The sequence below is a fragment of the Platichthys flesus genome, chromosome 22, assembly GCF_949316205.1.
Source record: "Platichthys flesus chromosome 22, fPlaFle2.1, whole genome shotgun sequence".
NCBI classification, from domain to species: domain Eukaryota; kingdom Metazoa; phylum Chordata; class Actinopteri; order Pleuronectiformes; family Pleuronectidae; genus Platichthys; species Platichthys flesus.
In genome coordinates, this window is record NC_084966.1 from 5289656 (window position 1) to 5304392 (window position 14737).

At 50.1% G+C, this 14737-nt stretch overlaps 1 protein-coding gene across 1 annotated transcript in view; it reads right to left on the minus strand.

Annotated features, from left to right (window-relative positions):
- Nucleotides 1-478: 478 nt before the first annotated feature.
- The window catches only part of nrp2a (neuropilin 2a), a 41757-nt gene continuing 27498 nt past the window's right edge, over nt 479-14737 (minus strand). Inside the window, 9 exon segments of the mRNA XM_062381122.1 lie at nt 479-2759; nt 2886-2948; nt 5412-5426; nt 5545-5820; nt 7641-7673; nt 9386-9482; nt 9987-10252; nt 13095-13199; nt 13377-13457. Coding sequence (XP_062237106.1) covers nt 2455-2759; nt 2886-2948; nt 5412-5426; nt 5545-5820; nt 7641-7673; nt 9386-9482; nt 9987-10252; nt 13095-13199; nt 13377-13457 — 1241 coding nt within the window. The 3' untranslated portion in view covers nt 479-2454.

Here is a 14737-nt window from a genome sequence, read left to right on the forward strand (position 1 = left end):
TGCATGAAGGTGAGGAAAGCTTATGTGGATAAATGGAACCATTGGTGGGAAAACTCAGCAAGCTGTATAAAGGAGAAGCACAGTAATTGCATGTGTACTGTATGAGCCTGTGTGTGTGTGTGAGTGTGTTTGTGTGTGTGGCTCAGACGCCGGGCACTTCAAAGCTTTGATGTAGGAGCTCCTAAATGAGGGCCACCAGAGGTCCGGACTAATGGGACATCATGGGGAGATTAGAGGCCATGTGTAGCCGGCTGACAACACAGCATTATATGTATGTGTGTGTATGTGTGTGTGTGTTTGTGTGTGAGACAGACAGCGAGAGAGAGTATTAGTTTTTGTGTGTGTGAGATTTCCTGTGTGTATTCTTCAAGCAATTAAAAGTGAAAGTTTGGCTCCGACTCTCGTGGAGTTTTGCAGAGAACTGGACAGAAAGTAATAAGTGTCACAGAAACATAAACACCAGTATGTCCTTCCCCAGTATGGTATAAATCCTTTATTAAATAATCAACAATAATTATAATAACAATCATAAAAAGAGCTTTTTCTGTACAAAGACCCCTTTTCAAAACAACAACAACAACAGCAGTCCGAGCAGTGCGAAAGGGGGGGGGGGGGCGTCCGGTCCTTTTACACTTTAGTTTGGTCCTCCTGGGGTTGGGGGGGGGGGGGGGGGGGGCACTGCGACCGTCACTGTCAAGTTCCTGTGTCCGATTCTGGCTCCGTCAAGGCAAGCTGGACCCCCCCGAGGCTCCAAGGCACTTTGAAGAGAGTCAGTGGGGTCCAGAGATGCGGGCCTCAGAGGAGAGGGACAGCTTGTGTGTGTCAGTGTGTGTGTTTGTGTGTGTGTGTGTGTGTGTGTGTGTGTGTGAGAGAGAGAGGGTCAAGGGGATGACATGTTGAATCCAATGTTCTTCACGGTGTCAAATATAAACCTCTCAGCAGCAGCAGCCATCATTCCCTTCATTTGTAGCATCTCTCAGAGCGTCCAGAGTGTGTGTGTGTGTGTTTCTGTATATACATCTGTACATACAAGTGGAGTAATGTGTGTGTTTGTGTGTGTGTGTGTGTGTGTGTGTGCAAGTGCATGGAAGGGTCTCTCACCCTCTCCTTCTCATGGCTTACGAGTCCATTCACAGCAAGTGCAAGACCAGACTCTTTCCCATTTGCTTCGAAAACCCAAACTCCAAAAAATGTCCGTGGGGTTGTGTGTGTGTGATGTGTTTGCATGTGTCAGGGGTGATGGGAGGGGGGGGGGGGGGGGGGGGTAGGTCCTTTAAATCATGGCTTTCGAGGTCCCCATAAAGAAAGAGAGGGATAGATCATCCCTCGTGTCTCGGTGAAGCCTCAGCGATCCTTTCTTTCCGCAAACAGTTTTTGCTTTTTAAGGCTTGTCGTGTGTCCGGGCGCTCTCTCTCTCACTCTCTCACTCACTCACTAAAAGAGTTTTCTTTTTTTCTGGCTCTGCATTTGTTTTCAATCCTTTGCGAGAGCCCAGAGAGAACATTACCCCTGTGAGAGAGTGAGGAGGAGGAGGAGGAGGAGGAGGAGGAGAGAGGCAGGGGATTTTGTTTTTAGTGCGCTGTCAATCATCGTCTTTCTCATTCCCTCCTTTTTTTTTTTTATATACCAGCAATCCATAGGTTGCACCGACCGAAGCTCCTTGACCTTTTCACAATTAACCACAATGTAAACACGACCTTCTCTTTGACAGGAACCAGCAACAACTAAATCTAACAATAACGTCTCTCCGCCTTGGAAAGAATGCGTTCAAATCCCGACCCCGCACCACTTACACGTTTCTCAGTTTCTTTTCCCTCACTACTTATCTTCCGTGGCGGACTGGCAACCGGCCAGAACGAAAACATTAAAACAGAAAGAGAGGGATGTCTGGAGCTAAGAGGATAACTGAGGCTGATAGGTAGCAGAGTCTGGGACGGAATGCAACGCAAAAAAAAACAAAAAAAAGAGGAGAGAAAACGTCAACGTGCCACACAAAGGAGCTAAGTTCTAGGCCACTGTGTTCACATGTGAGCAAAACAGACGCTTTCTAAGCACGTTCCTAACCTACCACCTCTTCAACACGACATGTGTGCAGCGGACAGTCGCAAAAAACACACCTCTTACAAATCTATGATGCATTGATACACAGTTCACTTCAGGTGGAGCGGGAAACTGTAGCTGATATGTGTAGATATTTGTTTGTTGAGGCTTAACACCCCCCCCCCCCCCGCAATGGAACAGGGTAACCCCAGTCCTTCGTTGGCTCCTTCGCCGCAAAAAAACAACGCCACGTTTTCCGTGTGTCCGGGGGTGGGGGGGGGGTGGGGGGATCTGCACCATCAAGGGAGTAAACTGAGGCTAAAGTGAAACTGGAGGAAATGAAGAAAAACAGCGAGAGGTTTCCACAATCGAAGCGTCGCCCTCTCGGCCCGTCTCCCCTCGCGGCTCCTCCCCTCACGCCTCGGTGCAGCAGCGCTGTTGGTTCAGTTTGACCTTGTGCTTGAGGCCGTCGTACAGTTCGAAGTTGTAGTTCTCCAGGGTGGTGGAGGAGCGCGACGACAGGCCGCTGTAGGAGCAGGTGCAGTAGAGCAGGAGGCCGGCGCACACCGCCCCGAGCAGCACGCCCAGGGAGCTCATCACGATGATGGTGACCAGGATGGGGTCCAGGGTGTAGAGCCACGAGTTGTCCTTCTCTGAGACGCGGGTGACGGGGGGGTCGGATGACGGAGACGCCGTGTTCCACTCGGGGAACTGCAGGACTGGGACAGGAAGGGGAAGAGGACGCAGACAAGGAAACCAATTAGTTCATTTGACGAGTTTTGTAAAGATTGTAACTTGTATCCTAAAATTAATACAATATATCTTTATAGACAGTTGGTGCTTACCTCCCCCCAGAGGGTCTCTGCCGCTGAAAAGTCGCCCATCTCCAAATTCATTGGGTTTCCGTTCTGTCAGGGAAAAGCACAAGTGACACGGATTTTAAGCATCGAGCAAAATCCTACACAAAAGTACTGTCATATATCATATTCCAGAAATTCATCTTCTATTAAAAATAATAAGCCTTTCTATATCGTACATTTGGATTATTATCATATTTACATACACATACACACATCAGTCTGGGAGTAATAGAAAAATATGACTTTATTAATAGAGAAAAAGATCATTATGATACATTCCTGTTAATCACAGTCATCACATAACATACTGATGGTATAAGACTGTTCATTCCACGTGAATAAGGATGCAAACATCTTCAAAATAAACCAACATCATTATCACCGTTAAAATCTAGACACTGTCACGGCCAAGTTTAAGAGTGGTGGATAAGACGATCAAGGAAAAAACAAAAAAACTAATAACGACATTTAAGTAGCGCCCGTCGCGAACTCTCGCTTTCCGTTCGGTGAAATTCGTGAAACGGCCAAAGCGGCGTGGATTTAAAAAATGTAAATGTGTGCAAGAGTGGAAGAGGACGCCACGTAGCGATGGCTGCAGCACTTTAGTTCAGGCCTGCAGCTCCAGTGTACTTATACTTTGTGTGTGTTTTTGTGTGTGTGTGTGTGTCTGCCCCTGGCGAGCATTCAGGAGTGGGAGTAGCTACTTGGCAAGGCACACGTCTGGATGTGGAGGTGTCTGACGGCCAATGGCGCTGTTAGCACTGTTTCCAGGGCAACTGCGAGTTGGCGGCTGATTGGTGCGGCTGGAGGCGTGGGAGATAAAAGTGCTGACCGCAGCCTTCCTCATAAATGGTACACGTCCATTAAGTAATCACAACTAATAGCGGCTCGGAGCGCCAACGGTGTCGGGATGGACGAAATAGGGCGTCCAATACCCCCCCCCCCTCCCTGCCCCCCCCATCCCAAGTTGATTTAAAAGCACACAGCGAGAGCATGCCAAAAAAATAAAAAAACATCCCTTGTTTTTTTTGTTTTTTTTACTCCGGAGAGAAAAGTGCAGCTTCTAAATTGAGTCGCGTTCTGCTGAGCTGTGGACTCGGGAGGTGACGGGTTTCTGCTGGTGTGACAGATCCGGAGAGCACGCCCCGTTGAGCCGCAGAGTAAAGAGATCAATTTCTGTATCCCCCCCCCCCCCCCCCTCCTCACCAATCTATCCTTTTCCTTTTAGATCCCAGATATGTTTGTGAAGAGCTCGTCAGCTCTGTCTTGTTCTACGCTTTTCCTTATGGCACTAAAGAGGAGGAAGCGTCGATAGCTGCAGCCCGGCTCTGGTTTCCATCACGTCTTGGATGCACGTACACGGCGCTTATGGCTTCCAGCTGGTGCAGCGGCATTGTGGGATTTGTAGGAGTATAAATCAAGGAAGAAGTGGCGATGGCAAGACAGCTGTCTCTATTTACATCCCCCCCCCCCCCCACACACCATCCCCACACCCCAAAAAAAACAACAAGCACATATTCACACCGAAAAACACAACATGGCTCAGCTCGGCTTTCATCTGGGCAGCTTACAGACACTGGGAACAATGGGAGTGGGTGGTATGGAGCAGAAATAAGGGAGTGGAACAACGTGCTTTTATTACGTCAGAGAATCAAGATGAAACGCTAAACACTGAGGACGGCGGCATCCATCAGCGACTGACGCCTTTATCAGGAGGAGACGAGGCGCTCAATCCAACGAGCTGGTTATCTCCATTGGTGATGCAGGACTTTAAGTATGATGGATTTGCATTCCTTTGTTTTTCAATGTGTGCACATGCTGTTGAAGAAGGACAATGGAAGGGTGGTTTTCTTTTTTGTTCGGTTCCAACAGCCTCACTACTGGTACAACTGGTATCGCAGCCATCTCCTGTTGTTATTACAGAGATACCAGGAGCTTTATTTTCCGGGGGCTTGCCAGATCATCTCCACCGCGAGCACAATGAACGCCTCTTAATGGTTTTCTCCTCGTCTCCTCTCACAGCGCCGCAGAGCTCCCTCGCGTCTCTGGGGTCTTGTTTCAGCCCGAGGTTTGGCAGCTCCGGCTGGCTCTCACAGCGGAACCGGCTCGACCCCCACCCCCCCTTGCCAGTCCACACATATCTGTGTGTGTGTGTGCGTCCACGATGGGGTCATTCCCGGGAGGACCGCTGGGGCTATGAAGAGCCAGACGGCACTCAATGGTCCGAAACAAGCTGCTCAGATAAATAACTTACTTCAGTCCTCTCATCGGGAGCAGCACAGTGTGAAATGTCAACAGCAAACTCCTTCATGGAGCAGAAGAGGAAAACAGCAACTAAAGCTACATCCAGTAGAGACAGAGAGGGAGAGAGAGGGAGGGAGAGGGAGAGAGAGAGAGAGAGAGAGAGAGAGAGAGAGAGAGAGAGAGAGAGAGAGAGAGAGAGAGAGCACAGTGTTTCTTTGCAAAAATGTTTCACTTGGCAGTTTAGGCCGACGTCTGTGTCCTCGTCACCCTGGTAGCTGTCCACTAGAGGGCAGACGGGTCCAGTCGGTCTCGCGGCATCACAACAACACACGTCCACTGACATCACAAGTTGCCGTCCTCCGCTGCCGAAACGCGACCGCAGCCATAAGCGCGTCTCTTCAGCAGAGGGTGCGGTGTCGGTCCCGGCTGTCCAGTCTCACTGTCAGGACTGGCTCCACCCCTGGGGCGGCCATACTGGACGACCAGTTAGAATACTGGAAGCACTGCGAGGAGCTGTGATAGGCCACCGACAGCTGGCTCTTCTTGGTGGCCAGGTGTTGTCGGCAGCAACAGAGGGCTCTGACCAAGATGGCCACCGCCAGGAGAAGGAGGGCGCCTCCGGCGGCCATAATGTAATACCAGTGGATGGGCAAGGGAGGCACAGGAACGCCTCCCCCTGGTGGAGAGATACAGAACAATTGGCCAGCGGGAAAAGAGAGGAGTGGCACTTTGTTTATTTTCTACATTTAATTCTCTGACTTCTATCCCTATGTCTTCATCATACGAGCAGCAGGCGTGCACCTCATTTGAGCATGCTCAAGCATGCCAGTTGCAAAAATTAAATAAATCTCCAAGGCCAAAAGAAAATCTAAAATGCATCCATTCCTCTCATGTAGCTTGTTTTGCAGTTGGAGGACAAGTTTTCACACCAAGATCATCAAGAGATTTGGTTTGAAATCAGTCCAACGGTTGATCCGATCAAATGCAATGCAATTCATGTTTATTTTCACAGCTCCAATGAAATGACTTGGTGTGAAACGAAAGCCAAAATAATTAGTTATAAAAGCACCCACACACATTGAACCAGGGAGCTTCCTCTTCCTGTTCCGAACTGGCACAGGAAGTCACAAACAGGCCCCTTGATAGAGCCTCAGAACCATGCACGAATCAGTCAGACACCACATGGGAATCCAATGTTCCAGAGCTCTCTCTCGGAGCCGATATTGGATTGGGATTTGTTATTTAGCTGGCTTGGGTTGGCAGATTGGTTTGGAGTACATAATTTATCCTGTTCCCTGTTCCTGGCTTGTTTTTTTTTTCTCCTTTCGTTTTCCTTTTCTCTCATGCGTCAGCCTCCCGGCCAGTCCTCTCTTCCTCAAGCCAAGCGCCGTCTCCTTGGATCTGCACAGATCCTGTACGCTGCTGCCCCTGGCTTGAACCCCCTCCTCACATTCTTGGTACGAACCGACTAAGCACCTTCCAAGAAGCCTCTGCTCAATTATCCAAGTCTGCTATGCAATAAACAAGCCCCCGAAGACATTGAGAAACTTAGAGAAAAAAATAAGAAATAGAGCCTGCATGTACCGATCCGAACTTGAGAGTGAGGGAGTGTCACGTTGAACTAGGGGAAAGTGAAGTGGAGCTGAATACGTCCTGATTTTTGGACTGTGTCACATAATTACAGAGGGAAATGGTGCGTGTTGCTTCTACTTCACACTGCACACACTCATTAGACGGAGCCGAGCTGGGGAGAGACACCCGAGGTCGCCGCGGCACAGTCCCTCCGATTGCTCTGCACCGGGGACGCTGGTGTGCATGTGCGCGCCTTCGTTAATGTGTGTGTTTGTGCACGTTTGTACGTAGGAGGAGGAGAAAAATCCAACACACACACACAAACACACACATCCCATTCGCACAGCCAGGCTCTTATCTTATTGCAGGACATTATGAGACGCCAAAACACTGGCATCAATCTCGTCGCCTCCCCCAGGAGGCTCTAAATCTTTTTTTCATGAGGCAAACAGTTATTTAAAACCCTTCAGGCTGCGTCAGAGCCTGGAGGTGAGAATATGTAAACCCCCTTTTCAAATATCTGACTCCCACAGTTTGCTCTTTGGAGATGCATCCTCTGTGTCCGCGGAGACTGACGAGGTGAAACTAATGAACTACAGCACATTACTGGAAGAGTCTGGTTCTCAACTCGAAACTCATCCTGGTGTTGGGGAATCATTTCAGTCTTTAGTATTCGTTTGGTGATGCCGACATGCCGCTGATGATGCCATGAATCCCTCATTTAAAAATGAATGCAATTTAATTAATCAGGAACAGGGCGCTCCAGCCTCTTGTGTTGTCACTGGGAGTACTGGGTTTTTGGGTGGGGGGGATTGTTTTGGGGAGCTTAGTGCCGCCAAGCAAAAAACCGCAGGCTCGTGCAAACCAACGAGCAGGAAGCATGACCACAGAGAGGAAGTGACATCACACCGAGGTGGAACTCACCTGGGTTTTCAGGAGGAAACGCAGCGAAGGGTTCTGCGAGGACAGAGAGGGAAGAGTCGGGCAGACACAGAGAGAAGAGGAGGATGAGAGAAGGGAGAGAGGAGAGGCAGCTGTTAGATAACTTGAAGCACGAGGGTAAAGTCAGCCAAATGTCACACAAATGTCACTCCACTATCAAAACCGCTCCTGAGGAAATAAGAGTTAATTCCTCGGATACCTCGCTTGAATTATGGCATTTAAACGCAGCTCCTTGGGTAGAACGTGGTTTATAAGAAGAGCGCGGACTGGGAATTGGAGATGGACATCGCTGGGGAGCGCACAGGCTACTGGGCACGGATGTGTGCGTCCGTGTGCGCAAAAAGTTCACGCATTTCAAGTTGTTTATCTGTGGCGTCCAGATAAAGCGGCGCGGGCTGGTGCCATGTGGCTCGCTGCGAATGCACAGAGCAGAACCTTCACTTTGATTGCCTGGAGTGCGAACACAAAGAACTGTTGCGTTTGTGTGTGTGTGTGTAGCGTATGTTTGTGTTCATGTGATTTGTCAGGGGGGTTTAGGGTGAGAAACAAAGAAAGAAGGGAAACGGACTTGGGAACGTGCGCCTTTTGGCGGGAACGCCGGCGCGCTGTGAAGGACTCGACTGTGCCGGGCGATAAGCAACTTCCCAGCATGCACTGGAGTGGCAAAGGAGGAAACGCCACAGCATGGAGGCGGGTTGTGTGGTGTGTGCGTGTGGGGCTGTCGGCTCTGCTTTCCAAAAAACGCTACACTACTTCGACTCTCTCAAGACTCATGACACAAATTCAGAAATGAATGATAGAACACAAACAGGCAGGGACGTAACACACACACACAAATACACATTTCTCCCCCCCCCCCCGCGGTCCCGGTCCAGGACGTCAGTCAGAAGCGATGTGCGGCAGGTTTTTGGCTTTGAACCCCCGGCTCGGCCTCTGATCTGTTTAAGACCCTCTCCAAAGCCCCCCCGCTCGAGCCAGATTAAGGAGGCTGCGCTCGACACCAGGCACCCAGAAAGACCTGCCTGGGAAACAGCCTCTCTAATGATTCCCTTTGACGGACTGGGAAAAGCTCTGTTTACAAATACGACGGCGGAATGAGAGCGATACATGGAGGAGAGGAGAGAAGAAGAGAAATCTCATAAAACATAGATTAGCATCGCCGAGGCCCACAGGGCGTTTATGGCCTAGATTTCCTATTCTCCTTTTCTTTTCTGTTTTTTGTGAAGGAGTAAACGCTGTCCCTCCCACTCCTCCCTGCTTTCATCTCTGTGTTCGGTGGGTTCTGTGGAGGAGAGACGCCATCTCTGAAACTGGGATGGGAGGGCGAGGAACTGGGTGGTGTGTGTGTGTGTGTGTGTGTGTGTGTGTGTGTGGGTGGGTGTTTATCACTGCATGTGTGTGTCACTGCTCAAGGACCTTAAGGCTGAGAGTAGAGGAGGTGGCATGGAAATAGAGGGAATGGCTTTTGATTGATGGAGGGCGAGATGATGAGGCGATGGTGTTGACAGAGGATCAGACGGAGCGGGGGGGGGTCAAATGGGCGTGGGCGTGTGTGTAAGTGTGTGTATATGCATGTGTGTGTTTGTTTATCTTTCAATATTCTCCAGGATGGCAGCGATTTTGGCTGTCAGTCAAAGTGTTGTCCTTAGAAATGCATTGATGTGAATCACCAAAGTGTGTGTGTGTGTGTGGGTGTGTGTTTGTGTGTGTGTGTGGGTGCAACTTACGTGTACACTCTTTCAGGGGGGTGCTGGAGCTTATGTGGATGTTGTCTATCCAGATGTGTCCTCTGGTGCCGTGCACGAAGAAACCCTCCATCACAACCTACGAGGGAGGAGGAGGAGGAAGAGGAGGAGAGAAAGATTGAAAAGAAGGGGAGGAAGAGGAAGACAGGATGAAGGTAGGGGGGGGAAGCAGAGGGGTGGAGGCAAATTGAGAATGGGGACAGGCAGCAGGAGGAGGAGAAAGTGGATAAAAAGTTAATACAGCGCCTGTGATTTCAAAGTTGCACTCAGCGCTACTCGCACTCATCCTCCCGTTCCCTGCAAGCTTCCTCGGCTGACTTTTTTATGAGAACATTAACTGCTTGTGATGTCTCTGACAAATGCACAGCGATCCCCAAACAATCACGCAGCCAACAGGGACAATATGAATTCAAACCCCGGCTTAAGGTGAAAGAGAGAGAGAACTAATGCCTTCCTGCACTCGGAAGAATACATCTCATTCTAACCTACTATGACACATTAAATGCACATTTCAGTTTCTGGGGAGACAGTAAAACTTTTATTCAAGTTCTTATTTCAGCTTTAAAAAACTAGGGTTTATTACCTGGAAGTCTTTCGGGGAGCGAGGCAGGATGGTGCGGCCCTCCTTCCACAGGGAGCCCTGGTCGTCCGTGAGCGTCCAGAGCAGGGTCTCCTCGCTGTGGGCGTCCCGCAGCAGCACCTTCAGGTGGCCCTGGGCCTCGCCCCACAGCTGGTAGGAGAAGAGGAGGCACAGGGGCCCGGTCTCCGCCGCCACCACGGGGCTCACGAGGCGGGCGCGCTGCTGCTCCGTCTTCAGGCTGGCGTCCATGTAGAGATAGCTGTTGAGCTCTGGAGAAGGGGGGAGGGGGGGGGGGCAGACAGGTGAGAGGTCAATACTCAAGAAAGAGCAGGAAATCAAAGTAAACACACAAATGACATCGGAGGTCCTCAAAATGTGCAACCGTGCCGTTTTAGTATTTTTAGCACATTGACAGAAATGAGCCGAGTTTTGTTTTAAACTTGAATTTGCTGGTGGAAACAAAAAGAGCTTGATTTAATGGGTTTCCAATTCGGCCCTCGAGGCGATAAAACCGAGGCTGTGTAAACTCTGGATATCCACTGTGACTGGAGGCTGCTGCCATGACACACAACCGTCATCGCTAATCTCGACACACACAACCAGACGTGAACACATGCCTGCACGTACAAATCTGTTTTCTTGACTAATCACCAGTGGCTAACAGGAACGCCATCGCACAATAGTCGCTCGGGAACAATGGGGATATGACCAACATAAACACTCAGAAGAATGGGGTCCGGCCAGAGAGCTCGTCATCTGTGTGTGAAACGCAACCACAACTCCAGCCGAGACCCTCGGGGCCGATTCCTCTTCATTCCCTTCCAGGTAGATGACTTCAACAACAACGAAATGCAAAGCACTCCATTTGTTTACACCAGAGGATGTTTAGTTTGCAAATTGGATGCCAACATGAACTCCATTGTGAGGGAGTGAGATTGGTGAGCCGGCTGTACAGTATGCATGTGTGTGTGTGTGTGTGTGTCTGTGTGTGTGTTTGTGACAGAGGAACTCGATGAGGCGTCTGGTGAAGAATTTCTTAAGTGGGCCCTGTGGGAAGATGTCCAGTATCAACAATCTGCGGATTAAATCACCTGCTTTATCATGGAGATGTGTGTGTGTGTCTGTGTGTGTCTGTGTGTTTGTTTTCCATATTTTGTTTCCCAGTAAAACCACACATTTTGTCTCCTCTTCCTCTCACCTGAAACAGTAGCATCCAGTGAGGGTGTGTGCTTTTTTTAGCACAGCCATACACGACCTATTGAGAAACTGAGCTGATAACCTTTCACTCTATGATTGCACGTGTGTGTGTGTGTTTGTGTGTGTATGTGTGTATGTGCGGTCCTTCCAGCCGTTCCGACAAGCGGTATCTGGAGGGACAAATCTTCCTCCGACTTGACAGCCCCCCTCTGCCCGCCATGCGCCCGGCTCTGCCTGTGTGTGACACTTCAGACGCCGCCTGTGACAGCGAGTCCCTCGGCCCTTTTCCTTGCCCGCGTACGGCACCGGACGAGCGGGACAGAAACACAACGTGGTGACACCGTGAGGCCTTTTGATCGCTTGTTCTAATGCGTGCACCGGAGCCTCCTTCCGCCGTCTCCGCCTCGTGCCGGAGCGCGGCGCCTCGCTGCGAGCCCCCCCATTGTTTTGCCTCTTGTTTGCCAGACAGCTCATAATCGAGACAGCCTCGGCGCACACAGCACAACAGAGCGTTATTAATCCACTTCCCAGCGGCGTCCTGCAGAGAGACGCAAACAAGGACTCGATCCATGAAGCCTAGTTAGCAGAGTTTTATTAAGCCAGATAAGAAACAGCAGCTTCTTCCAGCTCGGTGTTTCATGATTGCTTTCATTACTCAGGTCTTTGAGGTGAGGACATCAGAGTCTCTGGGTCACGTGAGGAGAAGGAATCCTATCGAGGATTAAACGGCGATTCGATGGCGGCGGAATAATGATCCTGCGTCGGCTAAGATTTCCGACCTTTGACATCAGTGGGACAAAATCAAAGGCCGGCGTGGCGTTTCAAAAAACGGCTGGATATGATACTCCATACATGAAAGCCACAACCTGACTAATCTACGCAACCCTTTCCAATCCGGCTGCGATGAAAGACGCGGCTTTGAAGCCCCCCCCCTCTCCTGTCGAAGACGGTTTTGACCCAAATAGGTCACGCTTCAGGAAACCGTCTCCCTTTGCTGCTGAGATCAGTTGAACATAACCCAGGTGACATCACACATCCAACGAAAAGAAAGGGGAGCAAGCTGAACCTCTTGTTCAATTCAAACCAGCTGGAGAATCGCTGAATCTTTCAGAAGCAGTGCTCAAAACCAATGAATTTTAAAACAAGGCTGGGATAACATCCCCGTACCCTTCCTATGAAACATTATAAATAGCGCTGTATAAAAAAAAAAAATCCTCCCTCAGCCCAGCAGGAGACGTCTTCTGTAGCTTTTCATAACACGCCAAAAGCTGCACTTTTGATCCTTGGGTACGTATAAGGGGAAATTAATAATTTCTTCAAGGAGGTGTCTTAGTAGATGGAAGTCTACACAGCCCCAACTGGGATGCACCCGGGGTAATGGAGGGGTAGTAAAGGGACGGCTCCTCTTTGGAATCTCCTGCTCCGAACTTAATTGGAGCTACTGGTTCTTAACCTCCTCCTGTTGAGATGTTGGACTCCCAGAGGCCTGTGTCTCATGTGAGGGGGCGTGGGCCTGATTCCCCCGGTTCATTTTCACCCGCTCAGGCATGACGCGACGCTGCGGCTAAATTAGACCGGTTTCAATTTAAGGAATTATTTTAATCAAATTGGGAAAAAAACAGGGGCTCGCACAAGGAGAACAACTCCATTTAATTATAGAAAACAGAGGCGAGTCTAGACCCAGTGAAGTTGATCAAATAAACCTGATGCAGTTGTGGCCGTGCAATTTTCCGGAGCCAAATGAAATCCCAGCGTGCAGACGCATAAATAAAAGCTTCCACAGAAACCTATGCAATGAAAGAAACAACATTTGAGAGGCTGCGTCCGACTCCTGCAGGTCCCAGTCTGTCAGCTCCAATGGGAAATATGATGCAGAACCAGACAGATGCTGGTGACTCGTGCTGGGAGACTCACCATGGCTGTGCAGGGACCAGAAGAGAGGGGCGTTGGGGTCGTGGGTCCACCCACACAGGCCGTGGTCAAAGTCGCACACGCTGTCTGATGAAGAAGAGGTGGCCGCTGTCGAGGAAGGAGGGAAAAGGCAGCGTAAGAGCAAGAGCCAAAGTGCACAGGAGAAATCACAGTCATTTCAGATAAAGAGGGATTCACACAGAGGCTTTCATCTTTCCTTTCACAGCCTCCTAATAGCGCTCATCCGTCCTGCACTTCTCCTGCTTTCATGTAAAACCCTCTCACCTGTCGTCGTGATGGGGACGGTGGTGGTCTCGGTGTTGGGAGGCAGAGTTGGCGTGACCGTTTCGGCCGGCGTGGTGGGTTCTGAGGAAAGACACACAACACATCGCAGGTCAGAAACAATCCTCACATGTCGGATGAGCCGCAAAGAGGAAGCATTAATCACCTAATGTTTGTTTCAGGGGTTATTCACATCGCTATTATTTCCCCCCGGTCTGTGAGTGAGGGAGGGTGAGGAAACGAGGACAAGGAGAGGAAATGATAAGGAACAAAGGCAGAAAGAAGCAATGCAGGGGCGTTGCTACAGGGGGGGCTGAATGGGGCGGACTGCCTTGCAGTTGCAGCCCCTCACCAGCAGGGTAACACACTCGCCTCAGCACACTAACTCCATGTGGACGAGACTTCCACGACACCCCAATTGGAAACCCCCGACCGAGCCCCAAGCCACTAGCTTTCTGCCAAAAGCTTTGTGGTTTGAAGGCTATATGTTTATTAGGGGGGTGGACTCTTTGGCCGGGGGCCCTAAAGTCCCTTGATACGCTCCTGGAGGCATTTACGTGCTTGTAATAATTTTGATTATGATTATTTTTGAAAGCTGTTGGATCCACTGGCATGTTTTGGTGCAAAGCATGCCAGTGCACTATTTCTTCGCCTTATAACCCCTCTTAAAAATGGCAGGGTCCACCGATTCCCACGCTTTCCCCCCCTGCAACTAATCTCTTAGGCCAAAACAGCTCAGGTTCACGTTTTAAACAGGAAATCGGGGAGTTTCTGTTTAAGCTAATAAACATCACGTCTATTTGTCCTATTAAGGGTGAATTAAAGTGCATGTTGAGAGTGTGAGGTCAGTGTCTGGGATTAACCTCATATCTCATCGAATTGTCTCCACCCGGGCGTCAGAGACAGGCGGAGGCAGACACAGATAGCCCCTGGAGCACCCTAGAGGCCCCCCCCGTCACAGTCTGGGTGCTTGAGCGGGCGTCAGTGTCCGTCCAGCACCGACTCAAATATGCAGACGCTCAAGATGCAAACACACACACACACACACACACACACACACACACACACACACACACACACACACACATGCATAAAGCCTGGCGCTGAGGCTGATGGATGGACGAGTCTAACAAACTCCCCTCGACCTTGCGCGGGATGATCACACTCTGGGACCACTCACTGGCTGTCCACACACACACACACACACACACATGCAGAAAGCCTGGCGCTGAGGCTGATGGATGGACGAGTCTAACAAACTCCCCTCGACCTTGCGCGGGATGATCACACTCTGGGACCACTCACTGGCTGTCAGGGAGGATACACACCACATGCACTCCATCTCCTGTCCTTTCCATCCTATG